The 27,962-nt window shown below is 40.6% G+C and overlaps 1 protein-coding gene across 1 annotated transcript in view; it reads left to right on the top strand.

Moving 5' to 3' along the window:
- Positions 1 to 22,250, top strand: part of LOC136676762 (structural maintenance of chromosomes protein 3) — a 34,162-nt gene extending 11,912 nt beyond the window's left edge. Inside the window, exons 12-29 of the mRNA XM_066653975.1 lie at positions 134 to 255; positions 1,182 to 1,395; positions 1,909 to 2,012; positions 2,520 to 2,619; positions 3,780 to 3,940; positions 4,474 to 4,615; positions 5,518 to 5,668; positions 6,075 to 6,225; positions 9,515 to 9,668; positions 10,262 to 10,420; positions 13,364 to 13,471; positions 13,884 to 13,992; positions 15,478 to 15,725; positions 16,517 to 16,729; positions 16,882 to 17,073; positions 17,447 to 17,624; positions 21,251 to 21,357; positions 21,532 to 22,250. Of these exons, the coding sequence (XP_066510072.1) occupies positions 134 to 255; positions 1,182 to 1,395; positions 1,909 to 2,012; positions 2,520 to 2,619; positions 3,780 to 3,940; positions 4,474 to 4,615; positions 5,518 to 5,668; positions 6,075 to 6,225; positions 9,515 to 9,668; positions 10,262 to 10,420; positions 13,364 to 13,471; positions 13,884 to 13,992; positions 15,478 to 15,725; positions 16,517 to 16,729; positions 16,882 to 17,073; positions 17,447 to 17,624; positions 21,251 to 21,357; positions 21,532 to 21,603 (2,685 nt within the window). The 3' untranslated portion in view covers positions 21,604 to 22,250. The remainder of the gene's footprint in view (positions 1 to 133; positions 256 to 1,181; positions 1,396 to 1,908; positions 2,013 to 2,519; positions 2,620 to 3,779; positions 3,941 to 4,473; positions 4,616 to 5,517; positions 5,669 to 6,074; positions 6,226 to 9,514; positions 9,669 to 10,261; positions 10,421 to 13,363; positions 13,472 to 13,883; positions 13,993 to 15,477; positions 15,726 to 16,516; positions 16,730 to 16,881; positions 17,074 to 17,446; positions 17,625 to 21,250; positions 21,358 to 21,531) is intronic.
- Positions 22,251 to 27,962: the final 5,712 nt, after the last annotated feature.

Here is a 27,962-nt window from a genome sequence, read left to right on the forward strand (position 1 = left end):
GTAATCAGCACTTGAATGTGCATTTGATCTACTTTATTCTTTTCATAATAGTACCAATTTGAATGATTTTGAAAGAGTGAATAAAGTGTAGTAAGCACTTCTGGCTCTATTATTCTTTTCCACTTTCTATCAGAAACGACTGCTGAAAGAGAGGCAGAAATTGTTGGAGAAGATCGAGGAGAAGCAGAAGGAGCTGCAGGAGACTGAACCCAAATTCAACACAGTGAAGGAGAAGGAGGAAAGAGGCATCGCCAGGTGAAGCCCAGTTTCCCTTTTACTAGCATACTTTAGAAGATGTCCAGAGATATGTGCATGCCAAGTTGGCCAAACACTGTCTAGAGTTAGTGCATACCACTTGTAATTCAGCAGTTTAAATTGTGCCCGTTGTGGAGGTGTGTTTTCAGTGAACACACAGCTTGTATAGAAAAGCAAAATCGAATGCTCTGGAGCAGCTAGACATGAGCCCATGCCTTGTTTAGTCTCAAGTGTCTGGTAGAGGGATATAAAGGCACCCTTGCAGTGGGGCTGTGGTTCTTCATTCTGTATAATTAATTATATACATATTTGGGCATACACTCATTCACACACTTACTTACACCAGGACAATTTAGAGTAGCTAGTTCACCCAGGAGTAAACCCATACAGACACAGGAAAACATGGAAACTCCAACTAGATAGGACTTAAATCCAATATAGCTGGGAGGCGATCTTGCTAATCACAAAGCCTCTGTACCACCCAGTTGTGCTTCATCCATTTAGGATGAGTTGAAGTGAACGTCTGTCAAAGATTAGTCATCCTACATCTGTTCATGATTTCATTCATGTAGTCAAGTCTGAATGCTATCCAATCCAATATTTCAACATCTAGTGTACAGCATTCCCAAAAGAGTACAGGCTGTACTAAAAAAGGAAAAAACTACCTATAGGCATATCAAAATGAGTAGGTGTTCTCAGTTTCTTGGCCATGAAGTGTATGTCTTATTTACCATTGTTGGGTCAAGTAACATCAGTTATAAAATCTCTATGCTAATAAAATTAACACACACATTTTATCTGCTTACAAAATGTAGTTATGAGAACGCATTTAGCATGATGCAGTTAAATCAGTTAACTTTTTCCAATTGTCTTATTATCATTAATGCTCTCTTATCTGGATATCTTTGTTCTCTGCTTGCTTTCAGGTTGGCCCAGGCCACTCAAGAGCGCACAGACCTGTACGCCAAGCAGGGCAGAGGCAGCCAGTTCACCTCCAAAGAGGAGAGGGATAAGTGGATCAAGAAAGAGCTGAAGTCTCTCGACCAAGCCATCAATGACAAGAAACGGCAGATTGCTGCCATTCACAAAGACCTGGAAGACACAGAGGCCAACAAGGAGAGGAACCTTGAGCAGTATAACGTAAGATTCAGGACATATCCTGAAACGCATCCCATAAAATTGAAAGAAATTTCTTCACCTGTGTCTATTGTCTTTGTAATTATGAATGGACCTTTCACTCAACAGTCCAAGTTGATAGTGGAAACAAGAACCTGAACATATGATAGACATGTAAAAAACAAAGTTTTGCTTCGTAAAGCCATCTAAAAGACACCATAGCAAAGGAAAATAGTTATCCACCATTTAGTGAAACCTCCTTAGGATTTAAAAGACTGGCTCATACTAGTTGTTTCTTTTGTACTTGTTCATTTGCATCTGGGCATCATACATGTGTTCTTTAAAAATTATTGATAATATATTGTAAATCTGTCATATTGACCATTACATGCATTACTTGCCAGTGTGAGGATACGGAATTTTTATTATTATATATAGAATAATTATTAACTTGAAAATGTATTCTCTCAGACACAGGGTTTGATTAGTAAATTATGACATTAACATAATTCACTTTTTTGTTTTACTTTGGTGTAGAAACTGGACCAAGACCTGAACGAAGTGAAAACACGTGTGGAGGAGTTGGATAAAAAATACTATGAGGTGAAGAACAGGAAGGATGAGCTGCAGAGTGAGAGAAAGTGAGTTAGGCATCCCACTTTACCCATAATCCTCCCCCTTTCACCTCATGACTAACACAGCCAGAGGCTGCCAATGCTGTGTGAGTAAAATGCCCAGCTGTAACCAACATCAGGGCCAGCCTTCGTATTCCACATATTGATCTACTTTCTAAGAGCATCAGGCGGTTATGACTCACGCAAACAGAAATACTGTGTAGGAGATCCACTTGTTTCTGATTCCAGTATCCTCTGTCTCTCTCTCACACATTCTCCCCATCTCTCTCAATCTCTCTTGCTCATTCTTGCTGTTATTCACTCGTTCACATATGCCTTACATCCCTAGGCCTCACACTCTTCTGTTGATAGTTATTTTTATGTCTCAAACCATGGACTCCCTCCATATGCTAAGGCTTTACTGTGCAGTATAGCATGAAGTCCCATGTGGAGCTAGAGCTTGTCTGGATTAATGCCCAGGCATGTTGTCTCTAAGCTGTGCTGATGGGTGTGTCTCTGCCTTCTCACTTGCAGCTACCTGTGGAGAGAAGAGAATGCAGAGCAGCAGGCCCTGGCTGCCAAGAGAGAAGATCTGGAGAAGAAACAACAGCTACTGCGTGCTGCCACCGGAAAGGTCAGGCGCACACTTGTTTGCCACCTGTATGACCAATTATTATTGTTTTTTGTTTTTTTTATAGTTTATTCCCTCAAGTGTTGTAATTCTCAGATTTGGGGAGCCACAGGGATGCTCAGTTTAACCTCATGTTTAACAAGGCTACACGAACAGGCAAAGAAGCGTAGGGAGTTGCAATTGCAAGTGCAGTTGTATGGATACATAATGCAGTTGTGATGTCCCTTTCAATACTTGAAGACTTGATGTATTTTTGATACATGTATTTTCTATCATAGCATTATATGTATGTTTCAGTTAATCCAAGTGGTCTCAGAAATGTTTAGTCTGTGACACAAAGTCTTAGGAATTTCTGTTTCAGGGTTTTGTTGATATTGGTTTTCAAACAACCAACAAGTAGTGAACCTCAGAAAATTTGGGACATTTTGTAAAATGCAGTGGGGAAAAAAACAGAATCTGTGATGTGTTCATTCTCTTGAAGATTTTGTTAACTGAAAAGTCACAAATAAGGTTTTCAGTGTTTTCATGCAGCAACTGAATTTTATTTTGTAAATACAAACAAATGTAGAATTTGATGCCTACAGCAAACCAAAGAGGTTGTGACAAGCAAAATCAGTGTGGCAAGTTTATATAATATTTAAAATACCTTTGAATCTTTGCTATTGGCGATAGGTGCAAAATTTTATTTTGTGGGTTGCATGGGTGACTGTTTTGAAGAAGTTCCATTGAATATATGAAAAGTTCCACTGGTGTAGAGTTGGACATTGTGGACAGAATTTTGGTTTTGTCAGTTAAATAAACCTTCAAAATAATTAACAAATAACAGATTATTCTTTTATAGCATTTTACAGAGTCTTAACTTATCTGTAATTCAGGACTTGGTGGCTTTGGGGTTCTGATTTCCTTTTCGCTGTACTGTCTGCTACTGCATGACACATGCGTTTTCATAAATAATTTTAATTTAAATAGCTAAAATGTAATTTTGAATAAAAGTTTTAAGGGAATTGGTCATGCAAATCAACATCATCTTACTTGCTATGAGTCAGAGTACAATCATAGGCTGGTGTCCAGTGCCACAGAGTGTGAGACAAAGTACTCCACAAATAGAAATAGAGCACTGTTGGAGTTTTAAAATATTTAGATGTGTTTGTTTTTGCTCATAGGCCATTCTGAATGGCATCGACAGCATTAATAAAGTGTTGGAGCACTTCCGCCGGAAAGGCATCAACCAGCATGTCATTAATGGCTACCATGGCATTGTCATGAACAACTTTGAGTGTGAACCTGCCTTCTACACCTGTGTGGAGGTGACTGCTGGTACCAGGTGAGATTTAAAAAGAAGTTTTGAAGCAGATCTTAGTGTAACAAAAAACAAAAACTTTTAAATACAAATTTAAATTTTAAATACGTATAAATAATGTTAACATTATTCAACATATCACTTTTCTCTTATGGCTGACATGCTCTCAATATCAGCATCTGTTTTCATGGATGCAGCACAAACAAGATTTAATTTCAATTAATTCCCCACAGAAATATTAATCTGTTGTCGTGATGACAGTAATGTTGGGGAAATTTTCTTCAAAAATATGCAGATCTCGTATATCTGCTTAATTTTATATAGCTAAATATTTTGTAATAAAGTAAGGAAACCCAAGAAGAGTGAATAAATGATCCTGTCTTCAGTTGCTACGTCAGTGTATGAAACTTTACTAATGTAAAGCAAAGAGAGACATATTTCATCTTTCTCTGTATACTGCTGTGCAACTTCTGCATCTACAGTGCTTCACAGTGTTCTCAATGGATGGGGAGCCAACTCTCTGCCAATAATGTAAACTCAAACTCTGTGTTTATCAGGCTATTTTACCATATCGTAGAGACTGATGAGGTGAGCACTAAGATTCTCATGGAGTTCAATAAAATGAACTTGCCTGGAGAGGTCACCTTTCTGCCCCTCAGCAAACTGGATGTACGTGACACTGCATACCCAGAGACTAACGTAAGTGGACAGACTGTATAGCAGTTTTTTTTGTTTGTTTGTTTTTTGTTTTGTTTTTTTAAAGAAGAAACCCCAATGTACTGTTCTCTGTTGTTATGACAGTTAATGGAGAGAAAAAAAAACTTCTTAAAAAAAAAATCTTCATATAGCCTTTCTACACTTTTTATTGTGGTCTTTCTGAAGGGGACGTCATACTCTGGCTCAGAATAGCTCATCCATTCTTTAAAACCTTTGAAAAAAAAAAAATGAGGGACAGCCTATCTGTTCCCCTCGTTTTTGTGATTTGTTGTGGTAGTGTTTCAGAGTAAGGGAATCACATTTTTTGCAGCCTGAAAGGGAACACAGTCATCGACACTTGCTTAGCTCTATTTTTGTCTTCTGCTGTATCAAACCACTACGTATGATGTTTCAGTTTTAAACAATTGAACATCTCGACCTTTGAACTCTTGTATGCAAGATTTGTGTTTACAAACCGCACTGTAGTTTACCAAGACAATGCTGCCAAATATGACTTTTTCCACGCCATATTTTCTGGGAGAATCCTCAAGAATTCTCAGTAATGGATTCTTGTGTAGTAATTTCTGTATTCAAATTCTGGCACTTAAACATTTAAGCAAGTCCTTAAGTACACATGCACATCCCTAATATTTATACCAGCTTGGTTTAACAGAGCCATACTTTGCATGTTTGTCGTTTCACATCTGTACTACATAAGTATTTGAATTATTGATGAAGCTTGACTCTATTTAGGGCATTGCTCCTCATAATAATTATGAAATAATAATTATTTAAATAATGCTTTTTAGAGACCATGTTATTTTGCATAGCAAAGCATATTTTCCCTGGCATATGTTATTGCCTGTATTTTGTGATTATGTTTAATGAACTTTCTTTCTCTTTAGGATGCCATTCCAATGATCAGCAAACTGCGATACAGCCCAAATTTTGACAAAGCTTTCAAGCATGTGTTTGGGAAAACTCTTATCTGCCGCAGTATGGAAGTATCCACCCAGTTGGCACGAGCCTTCACCATGGACTGCATCACTCTGGAGGGTACAGGGTTCTATGTCATTAAATCATCACAGCTAATAGTTTTTTTGCTATATGGTCTATGCAACCTACTAACCTATAGCTATGTAAACTACTAACCTTTATCTATGTATGTCTATATTTGTAGACACCTCTATAATGATTGAATACAGCTAATTTGTGTCCTCTTTGTCTGGACACCCATGTTTTTATAATACATGGTGAGAAGCACAAGACAGAATAAGACCATTTTGGAATAGCATGGCATGATTATCATACCCAATGGTGGGCCTCAGCTAAATGTTTATCGGGTAGATGCTCTCACTGAAGCAAAGGGGACCAATACCCTTCGTTCCCCTGAATACCCTTCTTTCAGCTTGGTATTGGGGCCGATATGTTGTTATCAACAGGTGTGTGTGTGTGTGTGTAGGTGACCAGGTGAGTCATCGTGGTGCTCTGACTGGTGGTTACTATGACACACGAAAGTCCCGCTTGGAGCTTCAAAAGGACATGCGGAAAGCCGAGGAGGAGCTTGCAGAGCTGGAGGCCAAATTAAATGAGAACCTCCGCAGAAATATTGAACATATCCTTTCCATAATGCAAGGGATTCCATTTTTTAAATAATTAAACCTTATGTAATTCTGCAGAGTAGTAATTGTTCATGGATTGCAAGTTTCTCACAAATTGAAACTTTATTTTGAAGGTATAGACAAAAGAAACTTGCACTTATTACACTATATTTTGTTGCAGAACACAGGAAAGAAGAATATTATGCTCATTTATTACACACAGATTGATATATTTCAAGAGTTTATTTCTTTAATTTGATTATTATAACTAACAACTAATGGAAACTTCAAATTCAAGAAAATTAGAATATTGTGAAAAGGTTCAATATTGAAGACAACTCATGCCATACTCTAATCAGCTAATTAACTCAAAACACCTGCAAAGACCTTTAAATGGTCTCTCAGTCTAGTTCTGTAGGCTACACAATCATGGGGAAGACACAAAACACAAAAGGTCATTGCTACAGAGGCTCGCTGTTTACAGAGCTCTGTGTCCGAGCACATTAATAGAGAGGCGAAGGGAAGGAAAAGATGTGGTAGAAAAAAGTTTACAAGCAATAGGGAAAACCGCACCATGGAGAGGATTGTGAAACAAAACCCATTCAAAAATGTGGGGAAGATCACAAAGACTTGACTGCGGCTGGAGTCAGTGCTTCAAAAACCACCACACACAGATGTATGCAAGACATGGGCCACTCTTGAACAAGCGTCAGAAGTGTCTCGACTAGGCTAAAGACAAAAAGGACTGGACTGCTGCTGAATGGTCCAAAGGTGTGTTCTCTGATAAATAAATTTTGCATTTCTTTTGGAAATCAAGGTTCCAGAGTCTGGAGAAACAGAGGAGAGGCACAGAAACCATGTTGCTTTAGGTCCAGTGTAAAGTTTCCACATTCGGTGATGGTCTAAGGTGCCATGTCCTGTGCTGGTGTTGGTCCACTTTGTCTACCAGGGAGTTTTAGAGCACATCATGCTGCTGATCAACTTTATGGAGATGCAGATTTCATTTTCCAACAGGACTTGACACCTGCACACAGTGCCAAAGCTACCAGTACCTGGTTTAAGGACCATGGTATCCCTGTTCTTAATTGGCCAGCAAACTCACCTAACCTTAACTTAATAAAACCTCTATGGGGTATTGTGAAGAGAAAGATACAACAATGCAGAAGAGCTGAAGGCCACTATCAGAGCAACCTGGGCTCTCATAACACCTGAGCAGTGCCACAGACTGATCGACTCCATGCCACGCCGCATTGCTGCAGTAATTCAGGCAAAAGGAGCCCCAACTAAGTACTGAGTGCTGTACATGTTCATACTTTTCAGTTGCCAGCGTTTCTAAAACCCCTTTTTTTTTTTTTTCAACTTTTTCATGATATTCTAATTTCATGCACCAGCATCTGTATGAACAATGTTAACTGTTAGCTAATGGCCTTATTTTTCTTTGCCCTGCACAGTGTGGAGAATGTCTGCTTGGAAAATTACAATATCATTGGCTACTGTATGGTTCTGTTTAGTTTTACATTGCTCAGCAGCAGGGATTTATTTGTAGATAATGGCAGTAACTTTATTTTGTACAATTAATTCAGGTAATCTGTTAAGTTTTCCTGATTTTTTTATGAGTTGTATTTCTTAGAAAACTTTGTACTAACTGTGAAGTGGGTGTTTTTGGCTGCTTCTTATTGGAACTTTGAGGCAGCAGGAGCTGTAAGATTGTTCTGTCCTCATACTGTTTTGTGTATGTTTGTCATGAAAAATGAGAGTTTTCAGGATTATGAGCACTCTTGCCTCATTCGTGTATGACTGTGCTAGTGTATGTCAAGGTTAACTGAGAGGCGGAAGTGGGGTAAGCTATGTGTGTGTCAATTGTAATCTGAGTTTGTTCTTAAGTGGAGTCTCAGAGGCCCAAAGCTGATTAACACGACACAGGACCGGAGGGGGCAACTACATGACTCACTCTTTCACTGTTATTAATGCACATGTGTGTATGAGTGTGTGTTTGTGAGAGGAGCATTGGGGATGAAGTGAAAGGGCAGGAGGTGTGGGTGCGTGTGTGTTAAAGATGAGGAAGATCTGGAGGGAGTGATGCTACAGCAAGAGTTGTTAGTGTGATCCAGTGTCCAGTTTGTGTCAGGTGTGTGCGTGCGTGTATGTATGCATGCATGTGTGAGCGCACTTGTTGAATGAAATGTGGGCTTGGTGTGTTCGTGCCCCGCATGTAAGACATGATGTGTGTGTCCTGTGAATTTCGGTGAGCTCTTTGAGAGTCAGGATAGGAAAGACTTTATTTTTCATGTTATTACATTTCGGTGGTACAAATTTTTATTTGTAATTTTAGAATGTTTGCTTTAACAAAAAAAAAGCTGTGTTTTTTGGCAGTTATAGGGACATTGTTGCTCTTTGACCCTTCTGGTTTCTGGCACAAATGGTGAAATTCTCAGTCCATGTTTGTGTGTGTATGCATAAGTGTAAATGTGTGTACAATGGCTTTAAGATTGAAGGCTGTTAGTGTGTGAGGGTGGTTGGAATGGCTATGACATGGTGGCACTCCTGGGCTGAACTGATGAGTCAGACCCTGTGTGTGTGTGTGTATTTTTTAATTTATTTTTTGAATCCTGTTTTCATTCTTCAGCCTTCACTCTTATACTCCCCCCTCTCTCCAGGAGCTTTGTCTGCACTATTCTTAGAGATCCGTTCAGAATCCAAACAATGACATAACCCTGCGGTCTGCTCTTACACACTCCACAGAAGAATGAAACAAAGTTGCGCAAAGAAACACTTTGGTTATATGTGGAACAGACACTGAAGTTCCAGGAAGGATGTTTGACATCTTTGCTTGCTGGTCGTACTTAATCTCTATATTTGGAGACTCATTAGTTTATTGTTTTTTTTATTAATGTGCTAATCTAGTGTATTGAATTATTTTTATGCTGCTGTTGAAGCTGAAGTCACTTTATAAAGGCAGGGAATGGAGTTTTCCTCCAGTAGTAAGGCTATTAAAGGCTTAGTAAGGCTTGAAATTAAATGGTTATTTAGTATTGAGATTGGTATTGTGTGCCTTGAGGTATTAAAATACATTACTGATATGATAACTTCACATTTGTACATGAGTGTTGTAGAAAGTTTAGGTCTAGAAAGGTCTTTCTTGACCTTTCCGGATGTGTCTGTCGTTCAAAATTCAGAAGAAATCTTCTGTAATGTTACGATTTTAGATTATAGGGTTTTTTGCTCAACTAAGAAATGCTATATTATGACATAAGTATTTAAATACTGGTTTATGTTTTTGCGAACTCCTTAACTTCTGCATACGTATCAATAATGAGATCGATCAACTGATGAACCAAATGCAGCAGATTGAGACACAGCAGAGAAAGTTTAAAGCCTCCAGGGACAGCATCCTCTCTGAAATGAAGATGCTCAAGGAGAAGAGGCAACAGTCTGAAAAAACCTTCATGCCAAAGGTACAATATTCAGCACTCAGTGACAGATTCCTATATCTTATGCTAGACAATCATGACATATACTCATCAGAGAAAACCATGTAAAAGTCAGTGCTTGTATTCATTCATTCATTCATTATCTGTAACCGCTTATCCAAGTCAGGGTCGCGGTGGGTCCACAGCCTACCTGGAATCATTGAGCGCAATGCGGGAATACACCCTGGAGGGGGCGCCAGTCCTTCACAAGGCAACACAGACGCGCACACACACACATTCACTCACACCTACGGACACTTTGGAGTCGCCAATCCACCTACCAACGTGTGTTTTTGGAATGTGGGAGGAAACCGGAGCACCTGGAGGAAACCCACGCGGACGCGGGGAGAACACACCAACTCCTCACAGACGGTCACCCGGAGCGGGAATCGAACCCACAACCTCCAGGTTCCTGGAGCTGTGTGACTGCGACACTAGCTGTTGCACCACCGTGCCGCCCAGTGCTTGTATTACATACTAATAAAAATAAACATGAACCACACACATTCAAAGAAGTGAACTTTAAAAGAGAGTCAGAGTCCTTTGTGTTATTATCCCTCACCTCATCTCTTTTGCAGCAACGCAGTTTACAGAGTCTGGAGGCCAGTTTGCATGCAATGGAGAGCACGCGGGAGTCACTGAAAGCTGAGCTTGGGACTGACCTACTCTCGCAGCTTAGTCTGGAGGACCAGCGCCGTGTTGACGATCTAAATGATGAAATCAGACAGCTACAACAGGTTTGCAAAAGTTTTGCCTCCTATAATTTTGCATGAGGAGATCACAAATTTTAAACCCAAGTTACTGTTTAAAAGCTGACACAAGATATATAGGCACGTTTGATCAATGATGATATCTTGCTGGCATTTTGAAAAAAAAAAGGGGGGGGGGTGGCATCTGTTGCATTCAACCTCTTATGGTGACAGTGTTATTGGGGAGTCCATGTTTATGGTATGAGTGGCAATAACACAGCACTTCTTGGGTTTTTTTTTAATTTTTTTTATTTCTTCTTTCTTGTCTTAAAAAGATGTTGTCTTGTATGTGCTGCTGTTATGGCTAGGTAACGTGTATGTGGCATATGAGATACCAATGTGCAATATTGGCAGTCCTAGATTATTTCTTAGCCAATCTCATTGTGTGATCAGAACAAACTGTGGTGTAATATTCATTAATTTCTTCATTCATTATCTGTAACCAATATTTCTTGCCCATGGTAGGTCCAGAGCCTACCTGGAATTATTGGGTGCAAGGCAGGTTTTTTTATTTATTTATTTTTTTTTTTAGACAGAGACAACATTAACATTCATACACACACGCGTGGACACTTTGAATAGCCAATCCATCTCCCAACATGTATTTTTGGACTGTGGGAGGAATAAGCACCCAAGGGAATCCCCACACAGGCATGAGTAAAACACCCCCAAACTCCTCACAGAGGACAGGTTTGAACCCACGATATAATAAGGACTCTTATCTAAGAGACTTCTGATAAAAGTCTGACAGCACACTACTCACTTCGTGCATTAGGCTTGGATATAGAAAGTGTTACATCCTGAGCACATCCGATTCTCTAAAAGCTGTGGTAATTATTAAGCATTTCAGATGGAAAATGTTAATTACCCTCATATATCAGCACATCCTACAGAAGATTATTTCTATTGCATCATTGTGCATGCTTAATGTGCAAATGAAGTTTCAAATGATGTATTCATTGTGGATCTGTGTGTGGGTGGTGCATCTGGCATAAAAAGGCACAAGCCTCATTTCAGTACCCAAGTGACTAAGTAATGTTTTTTTTTTTTTTTAAAAGAATACTAATATGGCTGCTTTTTGTTGTTGTTAACCCCTGAAATCTGAGGTCTTTCAGCCATGTCTGAGGTGATTTGACATGCCTTGATATTTTAACAAAGTTCACCTACCTAAAAAAACGTTTGTTCCCAAAATGTTACACATGCTATTATTCAGCACAAACCCAGTAACAATAATGTGAGAAGTATGTATGTAATTCAACAGTTGACTATTCATGAGAAAGGTGAGAAATCCCCTCCACACTGTCAAAGATAATGGCCCATTTAACCCCCACCACATCAGTGAGACCAACTGAATCGTTTGTAAAAGGTGGCATTTATTTATTTAGCAAAGACACAATAAAAAAAGCCATACATATGAGCTTCAGATGGCTGCTTGAAAGCAGCAGAGAGTACCCAAGCTGTTTTCTTCCCTCTATCAGCTGAACTCTGTGCCTCTGCACATTTACAAAACATTTACGATCAGCTTCACAAATTCCTTCACTAGAATATGCTGCTGAAATAGCGTAGCGTCAATGCTAACAGCGCCAAACGTGCTGCAGAAAAACAAGTGAAATTTATATCACTCACTCATCACAAAATGAAGCTGTTCTACTATTATCATAAGAATACGAATGGCTGGGCCATCAAGGATCGCGGTCGGAGTCTCAGAGCCTCTTGTTAGTTATCGTTCTATAACAAAAAGGCGAAAATACATTTTTTTCAACCTATAATTTTTTTCTTATGTTTCTAGTACATTTGCGGAAGTGTTTTGGCGCAATTCTGATATATCACGCTGATGGGAGCGCTGACTCTAGAGGGTTAAGCAAGGCCTTTTTAGCAAAGTGTCACTTTTATTTATTAGACACATGAATATTTACTTTTGCATGATTTACAGCGATGATCTTATGCCTATGTGCGAGTAGGAACGTTATTTCACATTCTGTTATTAGTTCATCTATATTTCACATAGCGCTTTTCAACCAGTGAGGAAATGGAGCGGTTCCAGTTTGTGAACTAAATTTCCACCGACATAAACTTGTTTGCAAACAAGAAAAAAATAGTTCCCAGATGGAACCAAAGAACAGAAGGTTCTTGAGCATGAACCGTGTCTTTTCCGTGGGCATGTCAAGGTTCAGTAATTCGAGAGCTCAGAGCCTCACACGTAGTGTTATTGCCCAGTGGAGCTGGGCAGGGTTATTTACTGTGTTTCATATAAATAAATAATAGGAAATAAAAACAGTAGCATGCTTCATTTGTGTGTTTCTAGGGCTGTGTTTGGATTTAGCTATGTTACTCTACTGTTCACAAGCTAAACAGGACGGCTTAGAGCTCGGCAACAGCTCGGTATCTTACAGAGAGGAGGACTGCTGAATTTGTCTTATTTCACTTGTGTGTGTCTTTGTGGTGGAGAGACATTTTGTGGCATTGGTGTGTTTATAAAACTCCATATAGCTGCACACGGCCATATTAAACTTCAGTTTTACTCGAATAAATAAGTCATTGTAATTCTTAAAATCAACAAAATGTTTTGGTTGGGTTTGCTATTTGGTGGTAAATCATCTAGTATTGATTTTTAAACAAAATGATCAAGAAAATATATTTCTTATATATTATGAACAAAACTTTCTCTGCATTTATTAGTCCTGCCCTTCATATTTTCTGTACAACACAATCACATAATAAAAACCACATGTAAACAAAGACATTGATATGATGCTTCCAATGACAGGGGTATGTATTTTTGGCTTTCCTGTTTTTGAAATGCCAGAAACACCTCTGTGACAATGGTTATATGGCTAATGCCAGTCCGGCAAAACTAGGCTCGTCTAGTTTCTCTTCTTTTCTGTTTTTTAGCACTGCAGTATGTAAATATTATTCTTTTATTTCTCATAGGACAATAGACAGCTGCTAAATGAGAGAATTAAGCTGGAGGGTATTATGACCAGAGTAGAGACGTTCCTCAATGAGAACCTACGGAAACGCCTTGATCAGGTGGAACAGGTAGGTTACCATAACTCAGTTTACCAGATGTTTCCCTGCTGTAACACACATCTAATTCAGTTCAGTAGATTATCATTTAACCCTTATTTGAGGTACATTATGCATAGATTGTTTAAGCATAAAGATAAATCACTGTGCACTCTTTAACTGAAACTCCCTAATTTATTTCAACTTAAAAATTTGCCTGAAGATATTGAAGTCAAATATATTTATTTATATTTATTTTTTATTAAGAAAGTTTGTCCTTCATTTTGCCATTGTCTGAAAAGATGTGCACAGTATAATTGGATTTTGTATTTTTCGAGGTTAACACACTTTAGTCCATGGTGTATCAAGAGATGAGAACTCTGGAATTCTAGAGAACAAAAGGCCAAAAACACTAGGTTTGAGAATGATGTCTGTTGTGTTTTAGGAACTGAATGAGCTAAGGGAGACAGAAGGAGGAACGGTCCTTACAGCCACCACCTCAGAATTAGATGGAATCAACAAGCGCATTAAAGATACAATGGCTCGCTCAGAGGGTGAGTGTAGGAAAAATAAAAAATAAAAATTTCAATACATTCTGGATTTAAAGGAATTTAAAGGAACTTTAAAAAAAAAAAAAAAAAAAAAAAAGACAACAAACAACACACCAGCATTCTTACCCTGTCTAAATGGCTGATTTCAGAGCGAGGCACCTAGGAGTGATGAGCAGAAGATGTGTTTTTTTTTTTTTCTTTTTGGCCATTTCAATGGGTTCTATTTTTGCCTTATTTACTCAGAAACGTAATCCTCTGCACTTTGCTCTGTTTAATCCATTTAAAGGCAAGAAGGTGGGACAATTATGAAGTGTCTGCAATCTAATAAGCAGAATCACAATATCAGAACAACTTCTGCCCACAAAAGCTGACTGGGTTGTTTTTTATTTCAGTTTCTGGGTTGGTGGGCACAGGAGATGCACAAATAAATGTGCCAATGTGCTGAAAGTATTTTTTCCATAATATGTCCTCTCTGAACAAGCAGTAAAATTTATGTTTAGGAATTCAGAATTCTGAAAACATAGATCAAGTGTTTCAGAAACACATGAGAAAGTAATGTTCATTCATTCAGTATCTGTAACTGCTTATCCACTTCAGGGTCGCGGTGGGTCTAGAGCCTACCTGGAATCATTGGGCGCAAGGCAGGAATAAACCCTGGAGGGGGCGCCAGTCCTTCACAGGGCAACACAGACGCACACACACACATTTAGTTGAGTGCTGATGTAGCCATCTGGGTGTAACGTGTCAGTTTGCAAGATTTTGATGATTTCAGAGCTGACATTTAGATTTGTATGTATCAGCTGTGACTGCAGCTTGTTGCTTTTCTTTAAGTTTATTGCATCCTTTATCTCTGTCCTGTTTGACATAAAAGCAAGTCTTCTAAGTAGACAACATATGACTCTGATTTAGAGTGCCTGCTCTGAAAAAGAATACAGGATGTTGTGAATCTTAATGTTTCAGATCGTCAGAGGGACGCTTTATTGATGTAATTGTAGGGTAATGTTGTATACCGCAGCATTTAAAATATGGAAGGTATCTCAAAATGAGGATGGTATTTCAAAATTATAACACACGAGTGGCATGTGAAATTTCTGTTCTATATCCTTGTATTTTTGAGCCAAAGATTTAATTTATGTGCATTTGAGAGCCACAGGGAGGGGGCGCTCACTGACTGATGATGTCACACTGATAACGGGTGTGGGGATACAAGCCCAGTAGCCCAATGCAGTTAGGAGTTTAGAGCTGAGTTTGGGTTGAAAGAGAGAAAGAAGCTGAAAACATAAAAACAAAATACTAAGAAGACACTTAATTTAACTTTATGCTTCATTCAACTTTTCAGCCAGACTACCCCCCCCCCCTCACAGGAATACTGTATTCTGCGTTAATATTTTGAAACGGAATGATGGTATGAAAAATGTGGATGTCACCCATCCCTATGTAACTGTAACTTTAACGGTGCCAGAGTAATATTCTCCTCTTGTTATTCAGACCTGGACTCACTAATTGATAAAACTGAAATTGAGATAAAAGACCATATCAAGAGCATGGAGCGCTGGAAGAACATTGAGAAGGAGCAGAATGATGCCATCAACCATGACACCAAGGAGCTTGAGAAGATGACCAACCGGCAGGGTATGCTGCTGAAGAAGAAAGAGGAGTGCATGAAAAAGATCCGTGAGCTTGGCTCTCTACCCCAAGAGGCGTTTGAGAAGTATCAGACACTCACGCTAAAACAGGTACGTATTAAACCCAGTTCCTTTTTATTGTTTGTTTTTTTTTCCCCTTTTTTCTTCATGGCTCATGTAATCTATTTGCTACATTGTTGTCTTTTCATGTTTTTATCCTCCAATTCCGAAGATTATTTGTTGACATCACTGCCCTGTTGTCTTTGTGCTCTTTTTACTTATCCCTTCCTCTGTTCTGCACCTTCCTTCATCCAACAGCTGCATACCTGAACTGCCAACATATTTTCTCTTTTCCTCTGCTGCTCTTCCCCCTCTCCCTCTCCTTTTCTGCTATCATAGGGCTCTCACAGTGTTCTCCTACACAAAGGTGACTCACATGTTCATTATCCCCCTCTCCCTCTTCATTATATTAATTTCTCTACAGACATTAGAGAACAATTAGGGGGATACTGAGAATCGTGTCATTTTCATATGTGCAGCTTTACATATCTTTAGGAATTTAGAACTCCTGTTGAAACATCACTTAAAGAAATTACTGCTGTCTATGTATGTAGCCTTGTTGAGCATTTCTTGCTTGATTCCAAAAAGAAAGGCTGCTTACATCACTAATTTTTTAGTCATAATTAGAAATCGGACCAACAAAGCCAGCCAAGAACACACCTGAGAATTTACAGTTTGATTTGGTTTATGATATTTTAATTCTGTTTACAGGGGCTGACATTTGATGCAGTGATTCTTGACATGTACTTTAAACGTGTGGAAGCTCACGTTTTAGTCATTCATTTTCTAAGTTTTGTATGTGCTGAGTTTCATCACTTCTTTTTGTCTTTGTTTTTATGCAGCTCTTCCGAAAGCTGGAGCAGTGTAACACAGAGCTAAAAAAGTACAGCCATGTGAACAAGAAGGCTCTGGACCAATTTGTGAACTTCTCTGAGCAGAAAGAGAAGCTGATAAAGCGGCAAGATGAGCTGGACAGGGGTTATAAATCCATCATGGAGCTCATGAATGTTCTGGAACTGCGTAAATATGAGGCCATCCAACTCACTTTCAAACAGGTATTGGCACCACACTCATTGTCTTACTGGTATCTGGACTCTCCTCATTACCTAAGACTGTATTTGGTAAGGAATTAATTCAGATTGCTTTAACATAGAGATACAGAGGGTTTATGTTAACCCTGTGTTATGTTAACCCATGTTTTCTACAGGTGTCTAAAAACTTCAGTGAGGTCTTCCAGAAGCTGGTTCCAGGAGGGAAGGCCACTTTGGTGATGAAGAAAGGAGATGCTGAGGGAGGACAATCACAGGATGAAGGAGAAGGAGGAACGGACAGTGAGAAAGGCTCTGCCTCTCAGAGCAGCGTGCCAAGTGTTGACCAGTTCACTGGAGTTGGAATCAGGGTAAGTGTGTGTGCGCACAATAAATATTTTAAATATTGTGTTTGATATATATTTGGCACTAATATAGTTAAATGTATATTTCGACAAAAATGTCGAATATAATAAAAAATATGTAGATATGACTTGAGGTTTTAACACAAAGGGGAATAAGCATGTCTTCCATTGATACATAAACTGTCAAACACACAATGCAGGAAAAAGCAGAGGAGTTGCATACTATCTAATTTATTGTACGACAGACCACTCCTGAACACTGGTTCAGAAGACATTTCAACACTTCAGATAATCTAACTCTGTCAAGCTGGGGTAAAATGCTTGGAGGAAATGAATCTAGCTTTAGCTTTGTTAACGGTCAGTCTTTCCTCTGTCTTAGGTGTCATTTACAGGTAAGCAGGGAGAGATGAGGGAGATGCAGCAACTGTCTGGAGGTCAGAAGTCTCTGGTGGCACTCGCCCTCATTTTCGCCATTCAGAAGTGTGACCCTGCCCCCTTTTACCTGTTTGATGAAATCGACCAGGCCCTGGATGCCCAGCACAGAAAAGCTGTGTCAGGTGAGAGAGACGCACTGAGTTATGTAACTCAGAATCAGATTTAATTGAAAATGATGACTCTAATGTTAAAGAAACAAAACTAATAAGAAGTTTGTTAGTACTGTACTGTTCATATTAACTGGGGCACCTTAGTCTTCAAGAATTATTCCTTTCGTTTCCATCCATCCATCCATTATCCACCGCTTGTCCGGGTCGCGGGGGAAGCAGTCGGAGCAAAGAAACCCAGACCTCCCTCTCCCCAGCCACCAACTCTAGCTCCTCCGGGGGTATACCGAGGCGTTCCCAGGCCAGTTGAGACATATAGTCTCTCCAGCGTGTTCTTGGTCTGCCCCGGGGCCTCCTCCCCGTTGGACATGCCCGGAACAGCTCTCCAGGAAGGCGTCCAGGAGGCGTCCGAACCAGATGCCCGAACCACCTCAACTGGCTCCTCTCAACGTGGAGGAGCAGCGGCTCCACTCCGAGTCTCTCCCAGATGTCCGAGATCCTAACCTTGTCTCTAAGGGAGAGTCCAGACATCCTGCGGAGAAAACTCATTTCAGCCGCTTGTACCCGCGATCTCATTCTTTCGGTCACTACCCAAAGCTCGTGACCATAGGTGAGGGTTGGGACGTAGATTGAACGGTAAATCGAGAGCTTTGCTTTTGTGCTCAGCTCTCTCTTCACCACAACGGACCGGTACAGAGCCCGCATTACTGCTGACGCTGCACCGATCTGCCTGTCAATCTCACGCTCCATCTTTCCCTCACTCGTGAACAAGACCCCGAGGTATTTAAACTCCTCCACTTGAGGCAGGATCTCACTTCCAACCTGGAGAGAGCACTCCACCCTTTTCCGGCTGAGTACCATGGACTCGGACTTGGAGGTGCTGATCCTCATCCCTACCGCTTCACACTCGGCTGCAAACTGGTCCAGCAAGAGCTGGAGGTCCCGGCTCGATGAAGCCAACAAGACCACATCATCTGCAAAAAGCAGACATGGAATCCTGAGACCACCAAACCGGACACCCTCCGCCACTTGGCTACGCCGAGAAATTCTGTCCATAAAAATTGTGAACAGAACCGGTGACAACGGGCAGCCCTGACGGAGTCCAACTTACTGCCAGCCATACGAACCAGACTCCAGCTCTGTTTGTACAGGGACTGGATAGCTCGTAACAAAGAGCCCAGTACCCCATACTCCCTGAGCACCCCCCACAGAATACCCCGAGGGACACGGTCGAATGCCTTCTCCAGATCCACAAAACACATGTAGACTGGTTGAGCAAACTCCCATGCACCCTCCAGGATCCTAGCGAGGGTAAAGAGCTGGTCCTGTGTTCCACAACCGGGGCGGAATCCGCATTGTTCCTCCTGGATCCGAGGTTCAACTATCAGTCGGACTCTCTTCTCCAGTACCCCCGCATAGACCTTACCGGGGAGGCTGAGGAGTGTGATCCCCCTATAGTTGGAACACACCCTCCGATCCCCCTTTTTGAAAAGGGGAACCACCACCCCAGTCTGCCAGTCCAAAGGCGCTGCCCCCGATGTCCACGCGATGTTGCAAAGACGTGTCAACCAGGACAGCCCCACAACATCCAGAGTCTTGAGGAACCCGGGGTGAACCTCATCCACCCCCGGGGCCCTACCACCAAGGAGTTTCCCTACCACCTTGGCCACTTCAGCCCCAGTGATAGACAGTCGTTTTCCATGTTCTCACCGAGCTCCTCCCACACCCGAGTTTTTGCCTCAGCGACTGCCGAGGCCGCAAGCCGCTTGGCTCCTCGGTACCTGTCGGCTGCCTCCGGAGTCCCCTGAGCCAACCAGGCTCGATAGGACTCTTTCTTCAGCTTGACAGCCCCCCTCACCCGGGGTGTCCTCCACCGAGTGCGGGGATTGCCACCCCGACAGGCACTGACAACCTTGCAGCCACAGTTCCGTTCAGCCACCTCAACAATGGAGGTCCGGAACGTGGCCCACTCGGACTCAATGTCACCAGCCTCCCCCGGGATGCAGTCGAAGCTCTGCCGGATGTGGGAGTTGAAGATCTTTCTGACAGGTTCCTCTGCCAAACGTTCCCAGCAAACCCTCAGCACACGTTTGGGCCTGCCAGGTCTGTCCGGCATCCTCCCTCGCCATCTGATCCAACTCATCACAAGGTGGGGATCAGTTGACAGCTCAGCGCCTCTCTTCACCCGAGTGTCCAGAACATATGGCCGCAGGTCAGATGATACGACTATAAAGTCGTTCATCGAAATGCGGCCTAGGGTGTCCTGATGCCAGGTGTACTTGTGGACACTCTTATGTTCGAACATGGTGTTCGTAATGGACAAACTGTGACAGAAATCCAATAACTGAACACCACTCGGGTTCAGATTAGCGGGGCCGTTCCTCCCAATCACGCCTCTCCAGGTCTCACTGTCATTACCCATGTGAGCGTTGAAGTCCCCCAGCAGAACAATGGAGTCCCCAGAATGAGTGTTCTCCAGCACTCCCTCTAGGGTCCCCATCAAGGAATGTTACTCTGAACTGCTGTTCGGTGCATAAGCACAAACAACAGTCAGAGCCTTTTCCCCAACCCGAAGGCGCAGGGAAATTACCCTCTCGTCCACTGGGGTAAACCCCAACGTACAGGCGCTAAGCCGGGGGGCTATGAGTAAGCCCACACCTGCCTTACGCCTCTCACCCTGGGCAACTCCAGAGTGAAAGAGCATCCAGCCCCTCTCAAGGAGATTGGTTCCAGAGCCCATACTGTGTGTCGAGGTGAGCCCAACTATATCTAGCCGGTACCTCTCAACCTCGCGCACCAGCTCAGGCTCTTTTCCCACCAGAGAGGTTACGTTCCATGTTCCAAAAGCCAGTTTCAGTAACCGAGGATCAGAACGCCAGGGCCCCCGACCCCGACCGCCACACGATCCACAATGCACCAGACCCGGATTACTACCTCTCCCACAGGTGGTGGGCCCATGGGAGAGTGGACCCATGTATCTCCTTCGGGCTAATCCCGGCCGGACCCCATAGGTGAAAGTCCGGCCACCAGGCGCTCGCCAAGGAGCCCCTCCCCCAGGCCTGGCTCTAGGGTGAGGCCCCGGTAACCCTGCTCCGGGCAAGGGAGGCTGTGTCCACGTTTTTCTCTTTTTCATCCATGTCTTTATGGATCACTCTTTGTCTGGCCCATCACCTAGGACCAATTTGCCTTGGGAGACCCTACCAGGGGCTATTGCCCCCGACAACATAGCTCCTAGGCTCACGCAGGCACGCAAACCCCTCCACCACGTTAAGGTGGTGATCCAAGGAGGAGGTCCTTTGGTTTTATGAACTCTATTACCACTCTTGAGTAATGTACATTTAAAATCAAAAAGTTGTATACCAATGTTCCAAGAGCACCACCAAGCATGCACATGCCTTTCTTAGTTCAATTAGGTAGCAGGGCTTATGTTGGTATTAAATGCCAAATTGAATACCATTTGTTTTTGCTCTTTTAGCAAAAAAAAAAAAAAAAAAAAAAACAGTTCTCTGCTTCCAATAAATTCCATGGGTAATATATTAAGAGATAAAAAAAACACATTTGAATTGAGTGGTCAGACTTTGAGTTTATTGTTCATTATTATTAGTATCATTATCATTATTCGTTTGTACTTGTGTTTGCAGATATGATTGTGGAGCTAGCTGGACATGCTCAGTTCATCACCACTACTTTCAGACCAGAGCTGCTGGAGTCAGCTGACAAATTCTATGGTGTCAAATTCAGAAACAAGGTATGTATAGTACTGAACAGTTTCTGCCTGTGAAGATTAGTGTGAGGATTTCATCTGTTGGATAATTGAAGTGAAGGTTTAATTTGAGCATCTTTTCATTTTCATCTTTAAATGTGAAAGAAAATCCATTAACATTCATTTTGCCTCATGCTCTGTCTGTGTCTGTGTCACAAGGTGAGTCACATTGATGTGATCTCGGCAGAGCAGGCAAAGGACTTTGTGGAGGACGACACCACTCATGGCTAAATAATGAAGATTACTCCTCTTCAATTGCTCTGCCTCTCCTTTAGTTCCTACGCTTTGTTCTGCCCAGTTTGAATGAATAAAACATGTAAAAGAGTTTTTTCTAATCTCATTTTGAGCAGAATAGATGTTTTTGTAAGCTGTTTAAGAAATGCTTTTTTCTTTTTTGTTATCTCATATTCCACAGAAAACACACTGAAAAAGCATGGTTTTTTTTGTTTTTGTTTTTTATTCTGCTGAAATGTGTTGTGCTAATGTTTTTATTATAACATTCATTTGAATTTGAAAGATATGTGAGGAGTCAATCACAACTTATTTTCATTTAACTAAATGGAAGTGAAGTTTTGATTAACTATACAGAAGCTCTCTCTGATAATGTTTTCCTTCCTGTTCAAGTGTCACAGGAAAAGCTGAAAACTCCTGTCCCTCCCTCCATACATTTGGAAAACACTTTTAAGTTTAAATAATTGTCTGTTTTTTTAAACAATTGTTACATATTTTTCTCATTTTGTAGTTTACCTGGTGCATTTTGAATGTTGTCTCTTTCTTGGATTCATTAGACTATTTTAGATCATTACAAGTAGTCTACTTTTATTTCATAGCTGAATTTGTGTTTTTCACCAGTTACTCCAAAAGAATAAATAAAGATACCCAAACGTATATGATTGTGGTCTTGTTTCCTTCCTCACCTCTAGGTGTCACTGTCGTTACGAAATGGAGTTTTAGCAGAAGCATGACTACTGTGTATATGCTTGAGCTCCATGAGAGGGATCTGCTGTTTAAGAATGCTTTTGGAACTCCTGTATTAATTTAAATACTATGGCAACAAGAGTCTATGAAATGTAACTGGAAATCCCTGTGCCAAGTTTACCTTGAAGCATCACAGTAGTAGAAGCAGCACTGGAATTTTGCCCTTAGAATTTCCCTGTGATTTCCAATACCATTACATCCCAATTCAAAGGTCAACTCAACTCAAATGTTGGGGGGCTTTATTTATTATCACTCTAGCCAGCACTTAGCATTGAACAGGGTGACTGGTCTTTTGCAGAGCTGACATTTTTGGACAGCTGAACCCTAAAATATTTGATCCACCCCACTGATATTAGAGAAGCTCTTTGAAAGCATGTGACCAAATTTCAGTGGTTGTAAAATTGGTAAAACACAAAATCCACTTTTTATTTTGATTAATTTTCTGTAGATGGAGGTTGCCAAAAGATGATGGTTCTATGGAAAAGCAAAGAAGACACATGAACATAATGACAAATAGCTTGTCTTGATGCCTCAAAACAACAAAACTACTGAATGTTTGTTCAGAGCCTTTATGTATTTTATGGCTTTAATCCTACCTGAAGGTGACTTTTACCTGAGCTAATCGCAATAGTGCACATGGCCTCTCACAGTGTAATGCTTAAATAGTAGGCTAGTTGTTGTTTAAGAAGTAATGTTGGACACATGATAGCACACCATAATTAAGAAAAGGCCTCAGTAAAACATAAATCTGTCTTCTTTTTACAGTCGTATGGTGTACAAGTTAATTTGTTGTTCAACAGGTGCTGTGTTGAACCCACCAACTGCGTCCTTTGGCCTTCCCCTAGATCTTGCTCTTCTCTAGGTCCAATGTTAAGGTGTCTATAAACTTTTATTGGGTCTCCTGCTGAGAGAGCAGATGTGTTCAGCTGAACAGCCATCACTCTGGTCACTTTCCTGTCATTGGAACATTCAGCAGGAGCCGTCTAACCGGCTGCACATTCCGCTCTCTGTCCAAGGAATGAGAAATATCCTGAGAAACAAATAGTGGACCTGGCTCAGTGAGAACTACTTATTCCACAGGACATGTGTTCTTATGTGCTTTGTCACATTTTCTTTTAAATTGCTTTGGGACAAGAATAGCTAACAGCATTATAAAGTGCCAGAAACCACATAAACTAGTTTAAATTAAGCAGTAACCATATTCTCAGACAATTTTTATTTTATACAGCAGCCAGTATAGTAGAACCTGGTGTCTTTGATGTTTCAGATGTACCTAACCCTATTATAAACAAAGAGATATCTGGAGAACCACTCACTACTATAATAGGATTTTCAAGCACGTAGGAACCCATTTAGAATTTTTTTTCTCTATAATTTCAAACTTGAGTGTGGTGTGAAACGTTCAGCAAAGATTACATTAAAAACACAACACAGAAATATGATAAATCTTTCGTCAAATATGACCAAAATGCGATCCTCGGAGCTCTCTGAGAACGGTGTGGGCGTGGTCCAATACTAATGACTGCATGACTGACAGCTCGCTATCACTGGAGTACAGAATGCTTTTTACATTACCATGGCAACACACTGCCTCAAGACAGAGCAGTCGTGAGGTTTTTTCTGGGTTTTTGCTCTGAACTGTAATTTTACACAAGATACACAATGAAATGGCATAGGCGGGTAGAATTGGGATTATACAGCCACTCGTACGAACCTTCAGATGTGTTTGGTCTTTGTCTTTGGTGTGTTTTCGTCTGGTTATTTTGTTAACATAAGTTTAGGACCGGGAAACCTTCTAGAGTGTCTCCAAATTGGTGCTTTCCCCTGCTGCTTCTCTTCTATACTGCCAACCAAGTGGGTCTGCCTTCCCCGCTGCTACTCTGGTCTACACGCCAGTTCAGTGCAGCTGCTATCTCCGATGCTACTTTTGATACCCTTTCAAATGGTTTATCATAATGAATCACAGTCAAAATGTAAATAGAAGTTATGTGCTATGATTTCAAATTAATTATATACCGTGTTTCCCCGATAGTAAGACGCAGTGTGGGTTTTAGGGGGGTCGGCTAATGTAAGACGTACCCCGAAAGTACGTTGGAAAAATATAAGCCATAGAACCGGTACCTTTTGCTGCATTAACTGCGGGATGCGGACGGATCTGGAGCGGAGTGAGCGGAGGGATCTGGAGCGGAGTGAGCGGACGGATCTGGAGCGGAGTGAGCGGACGGATCTGGAGCGGAATGAGCGGAGGGATGTGGAGGCCGCGGGAGCAGCAGTAATGTTGTCCGTGGTCCAACACGCAGCCTCAGTGCCCTCATGTGCAGCCGCTGGTGGTCGCTCTGATTGGCATGGCCATGGTTGTCATGGAATAAATCTGTTTTATCTTCCAGTATAACATATTCAAACTGTTCGTTCTTACCGTTTTTCATTGTTTTACATGTTATACACGGAAATACCGTCATGATACGGTTGTAACAAGACATTCTTGGCACTTGCTTTTATAAAACTGTTTTATGGTGAATACCATACTGTTCAGGTTGTTAATAAATGTTAATTTTATGGTTAAAACAAAAATCGACATTTTTTACCAATATAAGACATACACCGAAAGTAAGACATAGTGGGACTTTCGGGGGTAAAAAGAATGTAAGACACTGTCTTACTTTCGGGGAAACACGGTATATCAAATTAAAATTCCCCATTAAAATTAATTTCATTAAAATGAAATGAATCCATTCCAGCCCCTCCCAAAAAAAGGTTTTCCTTTTCGTGCTCTATTGATTAATTTATTCGCTACACTGTAAAAACTACAATGCTATTAAAAAACAGTGATACAGCAGTGAATAATGAATAAAGAATAATGATAAGGGGGACTAATTTTAACCAGGGGGGTCTTGGGTAATTGCCTCATAGCAGCAAATTTCTTTGACGAGGTACAGATTAAGCCAAGCCACAAGGAGCTACAAAGATAACACTAGTTCTATCTAAAGCAGAGCTGTAGTTCTCAGTATTTCAGTATACATACATATACAGTATATTCTAAAACAGTCCTAACGACATCTATGTGGCAAAATAGCCAAGTGAACTGAACACTCGCTGGGCTACCTAACGACGGGTGGTGTAAGCTCGCTTGCTCATTACTCAAATCTCAGCTCGCTTTATCAAACAAAAAATCAAAGTGACGGCTCCTATATCAGAAAATTTGTAAGTTGATTCACTCGTAAGTCAAGGTTTCACTATATATTCATTCATTGTCTTTAACCACTTATCCAGTTCAGGGTTCGTGGAGGGTCCGGAGTCTACCCGGAATCATTGGGCGCAAGGCATAAACACACCCTGGAGGGGGCGCCAGTCCTTCACAGGGAGACACACACACACACACACACACACATTCACTCACACCTATGAACACTTTCTTTGACTACTAACATGTGTTTTTGGACCGTGGGAGGAAACCAGAGCACCTGGAGGAAATGCGGACATGGGGAGAACACAAATCCTCACAGTCACCCAGAGCGGGACTTGAGCCCACAATCTCCAGGTCCCTGGAGCTGTGTGACTAAGACACTATCTGCTGTGCCACCATGCGGCCCCCTGCCAAAATTATAACTAAACTAGAAATATAATAAATAAATAAATGAATGAATAAATGACACATAAAAACAAAGAAAAATAAATAAACTGGAGGGGGGGAGGTTAATATATTTTATGATTTGTTTATTTATGCATCTATTTTTTTATTTTAAAATAAATAACAAAAATTACTCAAATTTTTTATTTCCTATCTCCTATTCCTATATCATTTTTTTTAATTTATTTTTTCTGCATTTATATTTTTAACTTTTGTTTGATTTACTTCATCATTAATTAATTCTGTTTTATTCATAAATTTCTTTATTTCTTTATTTATTCCTCAATATTTGCTAATGAAGGAGGCATGTTTTTCACGTTCAGGCTTAGCAGTTAAGTCACACAACAGAGCAGTTGATTGTAATAGAAGTGTCCCAGAGCAAAAATGTCAGGGCGAAGATTGGTGTCGGATCTGCTCAGAGAAGCAGCTGCTCGCCTCAGTGAAATGGAGAAATGTATGTATCCGCTTAAAAGAATAAATAATAATATCAATACATAACAATGAAAAAAGAAATAAAAATAAATAACAAAAATATATTTATAAAATTAAATTAGGAGAGAGTGAGGAAAGTAAATTAAATACACATGCATGTAAACAGAAATTTTAATTTATGTAAGATTTTATTTATTTTCTCTGAGATTTTTACATTTATTTTTATATTTATTATCATTATTATGGAGGAAATAATTTTTATTGAGTCGTTTGTTTATTTACTTTTTTGGCAGGTTTGGTCCTTCATACACTGCATGGTGCTCGGTTGGTGAAATTCAGATGTAGTTAAAGTTAAATTGATGTAGCCTATAAATTCTCCTTGTTTGAGAGTAAGATAATTGAAAAACAAACAGAAAAGAGATTTAAGCCCTACATCCCTTTTTAGTCCCTTTTAACACTGCCAAATCTATACTCAAATGTGAGGTAACATTAACATTAAGTGGCTTGAAATCTTGAACAAAAGCTGTGCTTACATTAGAAAGCACCAGATAAAATAACAGCACTAGTGCTTTCTGGCACCTTTATTCAGACCTAATAATGCAAACATAATTTTTATTGCTGTTTTTTCACTGTTTTAGGTTGCTGCTCTATAGCTCACCTCTTGAAAATGCATTACTGTCTCAAGGTTACTACTTCAGTTAGGCCTAACTGCTTTGAATTTAGAAACAGTTGTGGAGCAGATCATGATCTACTTTGTAATATAATGTAATTCACTGTAAAATGGTTTATCAGTTTAACCTAAAAATACTGATTAACAGTGTGTACAAGCAAATTAATTAGTTTATTGTATTTTCTCCAAAATGACGTTATATGTGGAAAATGTATCAAAATCAGAATGCAATGATGTGCAAATCATTTACTCCTTATAGTACAGCGATAACATTTGATATGTTGGAATTTAGAAGAATTTTAGATTTTTGAGAAAGTAGTGCCCAATTAAAGAGTGATGCTAGAAACACATTCCAAAAAGTTGGGCATGTTCACCACTGTGTTGCATCACCTCATATTTTAACAACACTTTTTTGAATTCAGGAGACCATTCTTACTTGACCTAGGATACTGCTCAGGTCTCTGTAATAGTATATTTTATTTCATAATTTACCAGCTATGTTCAATGGGAGGGCCGCAGCAGGTAGTGTCACAGTCACACAGCTCCATGGACCTGGAGATTGTGGGTTCGAGTCCTGATCCAGGTGACTGTCTGCGAGGAGTTTGGGGTGTTCTCCCCGTGTCTGTGTGGGTTTCCTCCGGGTGCTCCGGTTTCCTCTCACAGTCAGATTGGTGACTCAGAAGTGTCCATAGGTGTCAGTGAGAGTGTGTTACCTTGCGAAGGACTGATGCCCCCTCCAGGGTGTGTTCCCGCCTTGTGCCCAATGATGCTCAATGCTCAATGGGTATGAACTCTTTCAGCACCTCTTTTTACAATGGGACACTGCTGTTGTAATACATGCAAAATGAAGATTGGCAATAAGCAAGTTCTAGAAGGCATCAC

The sequence above is a fragment of the Hoplias malabaricus genome, chromosome X2 (assembly GCF_029633855.1).
Source record: "Hoplias malabaricus isolate fHopMal1 chromosome X2, fHopMal1.hap1, whole genome shotgun sequence".
NCBI classification, from domain to species: Eukaryota; Metazoa; Chordata; class Actinopteri; order Characiformes; family Erythrinidae; genus Hoplias; species Hoplias malabaricus.